This window comes from Canis aureus, chromosome 8 (assembly GCF_053574225.1).
Source record: "Canis aureus isolate CA01 chromosome 8, VMU_Caureus_v.1.0, whole genome shotgun sequence".
In the NCBI taxonomy this organism is placed as follows: Eukaryota; Metazoa; Chordata; class Mammalia; order Carnivora; family Canidae; genus Canis; species Canis aureus.
The window spans coordinates 40664894-40679705 of record NC_135618.1 but is presented as its reverse complement, the minus strand read 5'-3'; the positions used below and the strand labels follow the sequence as shown (position 1 = coordinate 40679705).

Below are 14812 nucleotides of genomic sequence, written 5' to 3'. Positions count from 1 at the left end.
TAACATTTTGCACCAGCAATGTATGAATTGCTCTGCATCCTCACCTTCAGTCCATATCATCAGAATATAACTGTATCAGGACACCTGGGTGGCTCAGAGGTTGAGCGTCTGCCTTCGGCTCAGGACGTGATCCTGGGATCTGGGATGGAGTCCCTCGTTGGGCTCCCTGTGAGGAGCCTGCTTCTCTGCCTCTCTCTGTGTCTCTCTCATGAATAAATAAATAAAATCTTAAAAAAAAAAAGACTATATTCAACCTTTCTGGTAGGTGTAGAGTGGAATCTTGCCACCATTTTAATTTCTATCACGATGGAGTAGTTTTGTGTCATCACTCAAATTGTACAGTATTTATGCTCTTACTGTCTGGCTCTTTTGCTCAACACAGTGTCTCTGAGGTTCGTTTATGTTTTTGTGTATATCAGCAGTTCATTCATTCATTTTTTTAAAAGATTTTATTTATCCATGAGAGATAGAGAGGCAGAGGCCCAGGTAGAGGGAGAAGCAGGCTCCCAAAGGGAGCCTGATGCGGGACTCGATCTCTGGAATGGGGATCACACCCTGAGCCAAAGGCAGACACTCAACCATTGAGCCACCCAGGCGTCTCTGCAGTTCATTCATTTTTATGGCCAAGTATATTCTGTTGTGTGAATATACCGCAGTGGATTTAGCCGTTCACCTAGCCATGGATGTTTAGATTGCTTGTAACTTAGAGCTATCATGAATTAATTTAATTTAATTTAATTTAATTTAAATTTTATTTTATTATTATTCTTCTTTAAAGTAGGCTCCATGCCCAGCATGGAGCCCAACTCGGGGCTTAAACTCATGACCCTGAGGTCAAGACCTTACCTGAGGGACGCCTGGGTGGCTCAGTGGTTGAGTGTCCACCTTTGGCTCAGGCTGGGGTCCTGAGATCGAGTCCTGCCTCGGGCTCCCTGCATGGAGCCTGCTTCTCCCTCTGCCTGTGTCTCTGCCTCTCTCTCTGTGTCCCTCATGAATAAATAAATAAAATCTTAAAAAAAAAAAAAAAAAAAGACCTGAGCTGATCAGGAGTAGGATGCTTCACCAACTGAGCCACCAGGTGTCCCTATCATGAATATATTTTAGTAGATGCTATGCCCCCAAATAGACTGTGCCAGTTTCCCCTTTTCCTGTCATGTGTGAGGGTAGAGTGGCAGTGGAGGAGAAAATACATCCCGAGTATGTACCATTGACACTCTTTGGTGGTGGGTTCTTTGGAAGGGGACCGGGCACTTCTTGGTTCCTGGTGGCCTCCCTTGGCCTATTTTAAGGGTCTCTGTGAGGAATAAACCTCATGGAAATGTATGTCTGCTCTGATGTTCTCAAGGATCATTAAATTACACTGTGTCCTTAGGAAGAAGATCCTCAGAAGAAATTCCTTGGAGTCTCAGTAACAGGAATAATTTCATTTCTCCTAAGCAGTTGGTTTGTTCTTATTTTAAGGTCACCGAGAGTTGGCAGGTGATCAACTTACACACATGTGAGCTCCTTACGTACGAAGTGCCGTTGCTTTTGTGTCAGCCTTACGAATGACTGCGTTTTGTGTGTGCCAGCCTTCGCGTGGTTTCCTTCTACCCTCACTCTCAGGTCTTGCTTTTTCGGTATACTTTTGAGTACTTGGGAGCCATCTCCGTGCTTTTCTGGCACAGGTTGGGTTATCATAAATAAATGCCGCATGTGCCGTGATTTGGTGTGTCTTTGGCAGAGGAGCAGTCGCCCCAGCTCTGTGTGATGTTTGAAGGGTTGTCTGGCAGAAGCAGGGGCCTTCCTGTGACCTCAGCCTCCTTTGTGGTTAATGAACTGGCCTCAACTGGCCTCAGAATGGCTTTAGACAAGACTTCTATTTTTATGTTTTAACATTTTCATAAAAAATTTTTTTGTAACTGGAGCCACGTAACAAATATGGGGAAAATTGTTCCTTGTTTCAACAGTTTTGCCAATTTTTAGACTGAAAGATGACAGATGCCTAGAGTTTACCTTATGTTGAATTAAAATCGGTATTTCTCTAACAACAACAACAAAAAGAATGGCTTCAGACGAATATGTAAAGCCCAAGTAAATCCTCCAGCTGTCTTTGGAGCCAGCTGGCTGGGCCATCCTTCGCCTCAGATCTTGTTGGCCCCAGCTCCACCCTGTCCCACCCAAGCCCTCCCGCCTGTCCCTTCTTTATCTAGCTGCCTTCCTGGGTGCCGCTGTCCTTGTGGCATCTGCCTTTCTCAGTCTCTCTGGTTCTGCTTGCCCTCCTGTGCCCTACAAGCCCTGAGCTAGACGTGGAGCTAGTACCACCCCCTGCCTCCATCCTCTCTCGGCTCTGGCCCCACTGAGTTGCAGTTTCTGGCGTTGATCGACGGGAGCAGGAGCGCATGCTGATCTCGAGGAGGGAGTAGGACTGGGGGCTGCAAGGCCCCACGTGAGGGGCAGCTGTAGAAAGGAATGCCCTTCCCAAACCCACTCTCCCCGACCACACCCCTGGTGTTGAAAAGGAGCGAGGAGTGACAGCTGCAGAGTTTCCTGAATTAGGGGGGCCTAAGTCACCCACCCCCAGGGTGAGGCCTGTTCTGGTGGACAGCCCCAGGATCTAATTAAAGAGGGAGCAGGAAAGTGACTAGAGAAGGCTACATGTCCTACACACGTATCAGAGATCAGCTGGTCGACCTCCCTTTGCCTTCTGCCCTGCCCTGTGGGAGATAAAGAAGATGGGCAGACAACTACAAGAGAGAATTGATGAGAATCTCCTGCTCCTTAGGCCGAGCAGCTTCTGTCTAAAGATGGAGCTGGGGAAAGGAGAGGTCCTTGCTCTGGTCAGGCAGTGGCAGTGGTGGAGGGTCGTGTGGGGGAAAGCTGGCGTGGAGCTGGGTGGCTCAGTCTGTTAAGCTTCTGACTCTTGGTTTCAGTCAGGTCAAGATCTCAGGGTCCTGAGATAGAGTTCTTGTCAGGCTCTATGCTCAGCAGGGAGTCTGCTTGAGATTCTTTCTCCCTCTGGCCCCTCCCCCAATGCTCCCTATCTCTCTCACAAAATAATCCTTTAAAAAAAAGAATTATAACCTGAGAATTTATTTTCAGTTGAGTCTACCCTCCTTTTTAATCTCTTGATTTCCGGGGAATCCCTGGGTGGCGCAGCGGTTTGGCGCCTGCCTTTGGCCCAGGGCACGATCCTGGAGACCCGGGATCGAATCCCACATCAGGCTCCCAGTGCATGGAGCCTGCTTCTCCCTCTGCCTGTGTCTCTGCCTCTCTCTCTCTCTCTGTGACTATCATAAATAAATTAAAAAAAAAATTTAATCTCTTGATTTCCAAACAGGATGTCTTTTTTTGTTCTTTGATTTTTATAAATTGTGGTTAAAATTTACCATTTTACTCATTTAAAATTTTTAATCCAGTGACGTAAAGCACATTTACAATGTTGTGTGACCATCACCACTGTCTTTCTGCAGAATGTTTTCATTATTCTTAATAGAAACTCTGCCTATTAAACACTGACTCCTGTGCCCCCTTCACTCCACCCCTGGAACCCACAATTCTACTTTCTTTCTCTTTGAGTTTTTTTTAAAATCCTTTTTTAAAAAGATTTATTTATTCATTCATTCATTCATTCATTCATTCATTCATGATAGACAGAGAGAGAGAGAGAGGCAGAGACACAGGAGGAGGGAGAAGCAGGCTCCATGCCGGGAGACCAACGCAGGACTCGATCCCGTGACTCCACTCCAGGATCGCGCCCTGGGCTAAAGGCAGGCGCTAAACCGCTGAGCCACCCAGGGATCCCCTAAAAAATCTTTTTTGACTTTTCTAGGTACCTCATATAAGTGCAGTCATAGTGTCTGTCTCTTATGGGCTAAATTGCGTCCTTTCAAAATTCATGTTGAAGTCCTAGTATCTCAGAATGTGACTGTACTTGGATATGGGGTCTTTTTTTTTTTTTTAAATATAATTAATTTATTTGTTTGAAAGAGAGGAGAGCAAGCATGGGGAGGGGATGGGGCAGAGGGAGAAGCAGACTCCTCCACTAAGTGGGGAGCCTGACTTGGGGCTCATCCCAGGGCGCTGAGATCATGACCTGAGCCCAAGGCAGATGCTTAATCAGCTGAGCCACCCAGACACCCAGATATGAGGTCTTTACAGAGGTAACTAAGGTAAAATAAGGTCATATGAGTGGGTGATAACCTAATACAATTGGTGTCCGTACAAGAAGAGGAGATTAGAACACAGATAACATAGACCAGGAGATGACCATGTGAAGACACAGTGTGGAAAGAGGATTGTCTACAAGCCATAGAGGCCTCAGAAGAAACCAGCCCTGCCAGCACCTTTATTGAAGACCTCCAGAACTGCAAGAAATAAATGTCTATTGTTTAAGACACCTGGTCTGTGGTTTGTCCTGGCGGCCCCAGCAAATGACTAGTCCTTTTGTGACTAGTTTATTTTATTTAGCATTAATATTCTGAAGGCTCATCTGTGTTGAAGGATGTATTAAAATTTCATTTTTTTGGCTGGATAATATCCCATCACCTAGATAGGCCACATTTGGTTCTTCTGCTCATCTGCTGATGAGCACCTGGGTTGTTTCCACCTTTTGGCTTTTTATTTATTTTATTTTTAAAGATTTTATTTATTTATTCATGGTAGACACAGAGAGAGAGAGAGAGGCAAGACACAGGCAGAGGAAGAAGCAGGCTCCACGGCAGGAGCCCGATGCGGAACTCGATCCCGGGACCCCCGGATCATGCCTTGGGCCAAAGGGAGGCGCCAAACCACTGAGCCACCCAGGGATCCCTGCCCCCCCTTTTTAAGATTTTATTTATTTATTCATGAGAGAGAGAGAGAGAGAGAGAGAGAGGCGGAGACACAGTCGAGAGAAGCAGGCTCCATGCAGGGAACCCGATGAAGGGGCTCGATCCTGGGACTCCAGGATCATGCTCTGGGCTGAAGGCTGATGCTCAACTGCATCCCCCTTTTGTCTCTTTATTGTGCCCCTGTGACCATGCAAGGCCATGTTTGAGCCCAGATGGGGCATCTTTCTTTTTTTCTTTTAAAGATTGATTGGTTGATTTTTTGATGGGCAGAGGGAAAGAGGGAGAATGGTAAGCAGACTCCCCACTGAGCACAGTGTCCCACGCAACTCTTGATCCCATGACCCTGAGATCATGACCTGAACTGAAATCAAGAATTGGATGCTTAACTCACCGAGCCACCCAGGTGCCCCCAGATGGGGTATCTTTAAATCACGTGCAGTTAACTGTTTAAACTGTGCTGAGATCACACTTTCCTCTCCTGCCCAGTTTGGCTTCTAGTGGCTTTTTCTGGCCCTTCAGCCTGTGCCTTTCCCTATTCTGCACAGTGCTCTGCACCCCTTCCTGGACACACCAATTCCTCTCTTGCCCTGATGACATTCTCTTGGATTGATGGGAGAAGTCAAGGCTTTTTGAGTCAGGCACATCCAGGTTCAAATTCAGACCACTCCTATGTGGTGGTGTTATGATAGCAGTCGGAGTCTTGGCCTCCTCACTGTGAAATGGTGGTGGCATGCCCACCTCCTGACTCATGAAGCACCTGGCCTAGAGTGGGCACATCATTGATTTTGACTTCCTCTTCTGTCCCAGGACCGGATGCTGCCTCCAACCCCTTATAGGGAGTTCCTTTCCCAGCCTTGAACATGGACAGAAAACTCAGTATTGCTATGTTAGTCTGGTTCTCCAGAGAAACACAGCCAATAGGATGTCTGTTTATAGAGAGAGGTTGTGGGGACTGGAAAGTCAAAAATCCACAGGGGAAGCTGGTGGCCATTCTGGCAAGAGTGGTTTTTGCAGTCTTGAGTTGGAAAGTAGTCAGAGGTAGTATTCTTTCCTCTTCTGGGGTTAGGGGAATGAGCACAGTCTTTTGTTTAAGACCTTCAACTGATGGGATGAGGCCCACCCACATTATGGAGGGTGATCTGCTTCACTCAGAGTTTACAGATTAAATGTTAAGTCCTTGTAAAAAAAATGTTGAACCCTGCACAGCAGCATTCAGACTGATATTTACCAAACACCTGGGTACCATAACCTCACCAAGTTTACACGTAAAATTAACCATTGCAGTTGGTAACTTGCCAGCTTTCTTCAGACTGGTCTATAGATTCATTGTAATTCCAATTAAAATCCAAGAAGGCCTTTAAAGAGCAATTTATAGGCTGGGTTCTAAAATTCATATGGATGTGTAAAGGAACTAAAATAGCCAAAATATTTATTTATTTATTTATTTATTTATTTATTTATTTATTTATTCATGAGAGACACAGAGAGACAGCCAGAGACATAGGCAGAGGGAGAAGACCTGGTCTGTGGTTTGTCCATGCAGGAAGCCCAATGTGGGACTCGATCCCAGGACTCCAGGATCACGCCCTGGGCTGAAGGCAGGTGCTAAACCGCTGAGCCACCCAGGGATCCCCATAGCCAAAGCAGTTTTTAAATATTTATTTATTTATAATCTCTACACCCAACGTGGGTCTCAAACTCATGACTTCGAGATCAAGCATTGCATTGCCTGACTGAGTCAGCCAGGCAACTCCAAAACAATTCTTTTGGAGAGAGGAGAGGCAGAGAGAGAAGGAGAGAGAATCCTAAGCAGGCTTCATGATTGGTGCAGAGCCTGGGTCAGAGCTTGATTTCATGACTCTTGAGATCATGACCTGAGCCAAAATCAAGAGTTGGATGCTTAACTGACTGAGACACCCAGGTGCACCCCCCAAACAGCACTTTAAAAAATATGTTTTATTTGAGAGAGAAAGCAGGCATGGGGAGGGGCAGAGGGAAAAGGAGAAGCAGACTCCCTGGTGAGCAGGGAGCTGGATGCGAGGCTTCATTTAAGTTTTTTTAATATTTTATTTATTCATGAGAGAGAGAGAGAGGCAGAGACCCAGGAAGAGGGAGAAGCAGGCTCCATGCAGGGAGCCCGACGTGGGACTCGATCCCGGGACCCTGGGATCATGTCCTGAGCCAAAAGCAAATGCTCAACCGCTGAGCCACCCAGGCGTCCCCACACTACCAGATTTCAAGTATTGGTGTTCAATTTACCAACATACAGAATAACCCCCAGTGCCCCTCACCCATTCACTCCCACCCCCCGCCCTCCTCCCCTTCTACCACCCCTAGTTCGTTTCCCAGAGTTAGCAGTCTTTACGTTCTGTCTCCCTTTCTGATATTTCCCACACATTTCTTCTCCCTTCCCTTATATTCCCTTTCACTATTATTTATATTCCCCAAATGAATGAGAACATATAGTGTTTGTCCTTCTCCGATTGACTTACTTCACTCAGCTCATTTGATTTTCAATAAAAGGTGCAAAGGCAATTGAATAGAGGAAGGATAGTCTCTTCCACAAATGTTGCTGGAACAACTGGATATCCACATGTGAAAATCTAAACTTTGGTGTATACCTTGCAACATGTTAAAAATTATACAAAATGGATCATAGATCTAAATGTAAAACCTAAAATTATTACACTTCCAGAAGAAAACAGGAAAACATCCTGGGCATCTTGGGTTAGGCAAAGGTTTCTCTGGATTTTATAAAAATTATGAACTTCTGTTTGAAAGACACTTCAGTGCATGAAGACAAGCCACCAATGGAGAGAATATTTACAAACTACATATCTGATGAAGGGCCTTTATTCAGTGTATATATAAAAAAACTATCAACACTGAATAGAAGAAAACAACCCATAAAAAATAGGCGGAAGATTTGAACAGGCACTTCACCAAAGACACATGAAAGAAGCAGACGACAGATACTCACATGGGAAGATGCTTAATATCACTAGTTACTAGAAAAATGCAAATTAAAGCTACAGTAAGATACCACAACACACCTACAAGAATGACTAAACCCTAAAAGACTGATCATACCAAGGATTGGCAAAGATGTGGAACGAGTGGTGGTGGGAATGTAAAATGGCACCATCATCTTAGAAAAAAATTAAACAGACTCCCGCCATGTGACCCAGCCATTCCCCTCCTGCTTTTCTACATAAGAGAAGAGAAAGTGAACGTTTGTAAATTGCATCGTGCTCAAAGGTTCAAGGTAGCTTTGTTGGTAGTTGCCCAAACTTGGAAACAACTCAGATGTCTCTCAAGAGAAGAATGTATAGCAAATCGTGGTCAGTCCATACCTTGGAATACTATTCAGAATTAAAAGGAATAAGCTGTCAATACGTAACTACAACATGAATAGATCTCAAAATAATTATGCTGAATGAAAGAAGCCAGATAAAACAGAACACATACGATGAGATTCCATTTATGTCCAAACCTAGGAAATGCAAAGTAACACATAGTGACAGAAAGCTTGGTTGCTGGGGAAGGGAGTGGGTGGAGGGGACCATGAAGGAACATGAGGACAATTTGGGAGTGAGGAATCTGTTATTTTATTTTTATTTTATCTATTTATTTGAGAGGGAGTGAGCAAGAGAGGAGAGCAGAAGCTGGTGGAGGAGCAGAGGAGAGGGAGAAATGGACTCCCCACTGAGCAGGGAGCCCGATGGCAGGTCTCAATCCTAAAACCCTGGGATTATGGCCTGAGCCACCCAGGTGCCTCTCTATTGGTTATTTGATAGTGGTTCTACATATATGTCAGAACGTATCCGATATGAGTAGCGTTGTATGCTGCATTTGGATTACACCTCAGTAAAGCTGTGTGAAATGTAAAGCCCATAGAAGAACCGCTTCAGCTCTTTTCCTCAATGGCTGACTACTACCTTCACAGTGACACCCTCCCTCCAGGCAGACAAGCCAATGTCTGCTGTCCCTTAGCCTCATAGAACTGGCTCTTAGGGGCTGTCACGTGCCCTTAGGAAAATTGTATCAAGTAGCACATTGCAGACATGACGGAAGATTCTGGAACCCCCATGTCACTGGAAATGGATCTCTGTCCATTGGCTTACATCACAGCATGGGACATGTCTCCTCGCTCCGCGTTTTCCCTCCTGTCAGTGTTCTGTATCTTCTGGAGGCCTGAGAAGCTTAAGTTCCTAGCTGTCGACCTCAGAGGTCAGATGTTGCAGGTTTCTTTGGCTATTGTGGCTTCACCTTCCTGACCTTTGGGGAGCGGCTGAGACATCTATCCATGGCTATCAAATAGAATCTCTCTTGCTTTGCCCTACGGCTCCTTCATTCACAAAACTGAGGCATGTGAAGGTCAGTGACTTGTCCCAGACTTTAGATCAAGTTAGCTCAGATACCGTGAAAGCTCGGGTTCCCAAACTCTAGACCTAACTCAAGGGATACCTCCACGTTTTCTCCACCACCCCTGCCCTGTGACCTGTGTCACATGACCCCAGGGCTTCTGGGGGAAGAGAATCCGGCCAGGGCCGTGCCTTCCGGGGCCTGGCAACTGGCACAGCAGTGGCATAGCGAGCCTCCGCGCAGCCTGACAGGGTCTGCGCTGCTTCCCCATCACGTCCACCCAGTTGCCCTAGTGACTGTGTGACCCTCTCCCCCACCCTGCGCTGCTGCCACCAGTCCTATAAATAGAGCAAGGAGCAGCTGGGCTCTCTTGGCAGTCACCATGAGGACGCTGGTCCTGCTCTGCTGCTTCGTGGCGTCGCTCCTGCTCCCAGGACAAACAGGTATGACCCTCACCCCTGTCATCCAGGCCAGACAGTGACCCCCACGCACCTCAAGGTTTTATGTTAACCGTGGAGGGTGAAGGAGGAGGGAGGCTCGAGTGGTAGATGGAGGATGAGGCCTCTGTGATTCCTGTGGTTGATGGCAAACCTTTACTCCTGGCTGGTCTCACCATCGTCTCCCTTCCCTTCTCCCTGGGGCCTAGGAGAAAACTGGGTACAGGGAACCCAAGGGCAGTTGGGGGTTTGTGGGGAGGCCAGAGGAAGTGGGAGCAGTGAACTGAGAGGTGCAGACAGGTGTGAGGCCCGAGCCAAGGGCCAGGAGCCAGAGGGCAGGTCTGCCCAGTAGATGCAGGGTAAGAAGACCCCTAAAGTAAGACTATAGGACCCTCCTAGATGGACAAAAGAACCCATTCTGGTGCTGGAGGGTCCCTGGAGGGTCCCTGGAGGGCTGTGTTGAATTGACCCACCTGGTGGAGATTGGGCAGGGGTCTGGCTTTGCATGACTGAGGACCGGGCACAGTGGACAGAGTTGGGGGTTGTCTGGAGAACGGTGGTGGGATAGAGGAGGGGGTCAGTTTGGTATGGGATTGGAGATGGAGTTGGGGACTATGCATAGAGTTCAAGAGGGGAGTGGGGTACTCCATAGTATTCCTGAGTTAGCTGGGGGTTTCAGTAGAAGGGGGCTGGGGGCCTGTGTGCATGGTTTTTCCTTTGATATCTCAGCATTTTGTATGGCAGAGGTGGTGGCTTGGGTTACAGCATGGGGGTTATTTATAGGCATAGAGGGGACACCAGACTGTGTGCCATATCTCTCTTCCTGAGACTCCTGGGGTCAGGTCCCCCTTGGGGATGCTTCAGGGGTGAGCTGGAGTGCTCCCCGGAATCTGGGTCTCCTGCTTTGTCTTGTTATGAGTTGGCAGTCTTTATATGCATAGGGGCCCATGGGGTGCAGAGCCCCAGCTTCTCCAACCTTTGAGGTTCTGTTTGTTGAGGTCCCAGCCCCAGCAGCAGGAGCAGGAGGTGGGTAGGAGCAGAAGGTGTTCCCTTGGGGGTTAGGGACCAAGGTAGGGGGCTCCAGCCTCGTGTGTGCCGCTGGGCCCTGCCCTTGTCTGCCCTTGAGTTAATTTGGGCCTTGCAGGGCTGCCGTGGCTGGAGCAGTGAGGATTCCAAGCGGCTGTCAGGTGGCTAAGTATGGAAACAGCAGTGTAATTGGATCCTAAGCCCCGAGCCACTGCCGCCTGCTCCCCTTCACAGCCCAGCCCCAGCTGCCACCTCGCCCCACTTCCACACAGCAGGCCCAAGGACTTTTAGCCTTTTAGGGACATCCTTCATCTTTCCTCCCAACAAGGGAACTGGACATCTGGAATGTTCCATAGGTCTCACTGGGTGATCCTGCTATGGGGAAAGGAAGCAGGCAGGTGGTTTGTGGGAAGATCCTCTCTGCATGCTTTTCTTCCTGGACTCTGCAGTGTGCCCTTGGACTGGCTTCCAGGGAGGGGTTGTCCACTGTGTGCAGGGTTCCCTTTCTCCTCATTCCTGCTCACCACTTGGGCTGTGGGTTCTTCCCCCAGGGTGGATTTTATCACTGCTCCAGCCGCAGTTTACGCTAAAAGATAGCTCTGTCCTGCACCCACTGGGAGGTTCCAACCACAAGGAAGGGGCCTCTCCCTGCCCCTATAATGACAGTCCTTCCTCCTGGTTGATTTCTCCCTACAATTGTGCCACTAAGTAAATGCCCTCTTGCCCAAAGGCAGCAGGTTTGCTCCTGAACTTCCCACCCTACTCCTGGAACCCTCATTTCCATCCTGTGTCTCTTGCTCCTTCCTCTATGGATGGCAGGCAGGCTTTCTAATCTACTTCCTGCTTCCTGGGGGTAGAAGAGAGCTGCTCTTCCTTCCTTTGTCCCCGTGTAGCTCTCTGGACCATGGCAGGCTCTTATTCCTAAGCAAGGGGCCAGGTGTGTCTCCTGATACTAGAAACAGCTGGAGCTGCCAGCACCTGATCACTGGGCATGTCCTGAGTCCCCCCACCCCACTCTGACCTACAGGCATTTGTGGCTGGAGGGGTCTTCCTGTTTGTCTTGGGGACTTGACCTGGTGACAGGCCTGCTTAGGGATGGGGGAAGGCAACCTTGAGTTGGTTTACTTTGTACCCTCATTGTCGAGGTAAGGGCAAAAGCCAGAGGAATGAGAGACATACACAAGGGGTGGGCTGCGAATTATGTACAGGCACATCAGCTCAGGACCATCTCCCCCCACCACAGAGTTCCTGTCCTCCCCTCAGCCTCTCTTTTTCCAACAGCCACCTAACTCCCTCTGCCCTAGGGAGGCTGCTTGTGGGGAGCTTTCCTCCAGATGCCTCTCATCCTTGGACTCCTTTGAGAATGGGATGGGATAGGGGTGTGGGGAAGTGGCCAGCTCTGATAAATCATCTGAGCTCAAGCTGTTGGTGGTGTTAGGCTGGATTTGGGACATTTTTGCTTCCTGTTGTCTGCTTGATGCAGAGATTGGGGCAGATGGGGATTCTGAGTCTGTTCATCCCTCTCCAGCTCAGCCCTGGTTTACAGACTCACGCCTGCTCTGGCCTCCACCCTGCTGTCACAGTGGCGACAAGTCGGTGCATGCTGGGGCTGACCCATTCCTCCATGAGAGATGAGGGTCAGACAGGAACCCTTTTGTGGCCCTCCTCACCCACCCCAGGCTGGTTATTTCCACAAAGATGCTGCGTTCATGTTCCCTCAACAGGCAGCCCAGCTACCGTGACCCACCCTGAGGAGGGCTGGTGAGAGAAGGTCATGAGCTCAGGGGTCTTGAGAGGACAGAAGCCTTCGCAGCCCTCTTGCAAGCTGTGTCTCCAGTGGTGTCCTGGACTCCTGGCCCAGTGTAGCTGGATGAGCCCCTAGGGAGCATCTAGTCTGCCCCTTCCCACATCGAGTCTACGAAGCACTCACTGGACTTGCCAGTGGATGTGCTCACCTTGCTTGGTGGCCTGTAGAACCAGAGTTTGGGAAATGCTGGTTTTGTCCCACATGTGGGTGTGACAGTGGAAGTCAAACAGCTAGTTCAAGGCAGGGCCAGAGCTGGAATTCAGGTCTCCTTGCTCCTGCAGAAGGAGGTCCAGTTGAGGCCAGCTGCATCCCCCTGGTCATTTGGTGCCCATTTAGGTGTGGTGGGCTGGGAAGGGGACAAGAGGAAGATGGCTCTTCCTCTTTGGCAGGGTCCCAGGGCCAAGGGCAGGGTCTAGGCGCCATGCCCCCTGGCCTGGAATGAAGGTGCAGCCGGGACACTGGGCAGGGGTGGGGTCTGCTGCTGTGGGATGCTGCGCTTTGCTCTCTCCTGGACACCTGCCCCACTCCAGATCCAACTCCAGACCCACTCATGGCACAAACCCTTATATTTAAATGTTGCTTGAGTGCAAAGCCTTTCATTCAAACACTGCTCCACATCTCACCATGTATTAATCATCTCATATTTATCGAGTACCTCCTAGTGTTTAGGTGTGGTAGTGGGGGAATCCAGATGGGCATTTTGTCTATGATTACCAGCCAGTATAAGAGATAGGCCATCTTCCACCTCATGGCTGCATGCACACAGGTAGGACCTGTGTGAGTGTCATGAAGGAGGTACGGGTAAAGTGAGGTGGGGTTGAAGGGCATGGGGAGATTATTTTTAGCCAAGTGGATCAGGAAATGTCTTACAGATAAGGGGATATTTGAGATGGGCCTTGAAGAAAGTAGCATTCAAACATGGAATGATGGAAGGAAGAGAATTCCATGTAAGGAGCAGGATGAGTGAATTCATGCCATCAGGAAAGTTTGGGGCTCTGGTGAGAAGCAGGCAGGGAGAAGGGCAGGCAGAGGGAAGTGAGAGTCTTGGGGAAGCGATTTGGAAGGCTGGTTGGGCCACCCGTGAGGGGCCTCGCATGCTCAGCTGCCAGGGTAGTTTTGCGCTCTGGGTGGAGGGCAACCACTGGGGGCTTGGGAAGCAAGGTGTTTGTGGGGAGGAAGAGCACGAGGGAGGCTGATCAGAGGACCCTGTCAGAAATGCAGGTTAGAGAGTATGAGCTCCCCAAGGGAGTGGGGGCAGGGCGGAGAGGAGGGGCAGACCCAGCGGGTAGCTGCGGTGGAATTTGCTGGACTTCTGCCAGAAGGAGCCCTCCCAGATCTAGTGTAGGTTGCTGGAGGCGTGATCTTGCCAGAAAGGGAAAAAAAAAGAAAGACCAGGAACATAAAAGAACAGATTTTAAAAGTTCATTATGAATCATTATGAATTTGGAGTTGTTATGAATTTGGGGTGCCATGGGTACATATGGATGGAGATACTGGATATTGGAGGATTAAAAGTTAGGTGTGGAGGTCCAGAGATGAGATCCGGTGGGTGAAGATGATGCTGTGAGGTCATGAGGGAAGCTATTGCAGGGAGAGAAAAGAGATGCAGGGATGGTCGCTGGCTGGGCAGCGTTAAGTTGGGGAGGGGGAAGAGGATGACCTAAGGCCAAGGGAAGGACACATTCTAGAAAGGTAGTCGACAAGATGTAATGCCGTAGAGATGCTGAGGAAGATGAGGCATTGGCTTTGATACCTCGGAGGTCACTGGCAGAGTACGAGGGCCTGATGTGCATCTAGTGAGGGTGTGCAGGTGATGCATTTGGGCAGTGAGCTCAGGAGGGATAGAGGACACGTAAGAACACAAGGGCAGGGAGTTTGCCAAGGTAGCAAATTTCCTTTTCAACATTAAGAAGGCCAAGTATGTTTATGGGCTGATGGGAAGGATTTAGGAGAGAGGACTGGAAGACACAAGGTGGAGAGGGAGTGACCAAGATGTCAGATGTGTGGGGAGCATAGGGTAGGTCTTAGGAGACACCTGCCATGAGATCATGGAGGCCTCAGAGGGACACTGCACATTCAGGGTCAACTTAGGAGCTGTGATGCCAGGGAGCTAAACTAGGGGGTAGGGATCGTGGGCTGCCCTGGGATTGCTTTGGAGGGCCACTGGGTGGGGTGGGAGCGGGGAAGGAACCAGACTGTGAGGTGGGAAGGGAGGCCAGTTGTCCCAGGTTTCCTCTAGCACCGGCTGGGTCTCTGGTCCTGGAGGAAAACCAGGCAGAGCCCAGAGACCAAGTCAGTGAATGAGCCTCTTCATCTCCATGAACATTAGCCACTGGTGAGCTGACCCCCTGGAGCCAGGGCAAAGT

At 49.1% G+C, this 14812-nt stretch overlaps 1 protein-coding gene across 3 annotated transcripts in view; it reads left to right on the top strand.

Annotated features, from left to right (window-relative positions):
* Positions 1 to 14812, top strand: part of SRL (sarcalumenin) — a 50096-nt gene that overhangs the window by 1607 nt on the left and 33677 nt on the right. The window contains exon 1 of one of the 3 annotated variants that reach the window (XM_077906409.1): positions 9367 to 9619. The exons of 1 other annotated variant lie outside the window; for it this stretch is intronic. In XM_077906409.1, coding sequence (XP_077762535.1) covers positions 9559 to 9619 — 61 coding nt within the window. In that variant the 5' untranslated portion in view covers positions 9367 to 9558. Of the gene's footprint in view, positions 1 to 9366; positions 9620 to 14812 lie in introns of those variants that run through there. One more of the 3 variants, XM_077906410.1, reaches the window with a different exon arrangement.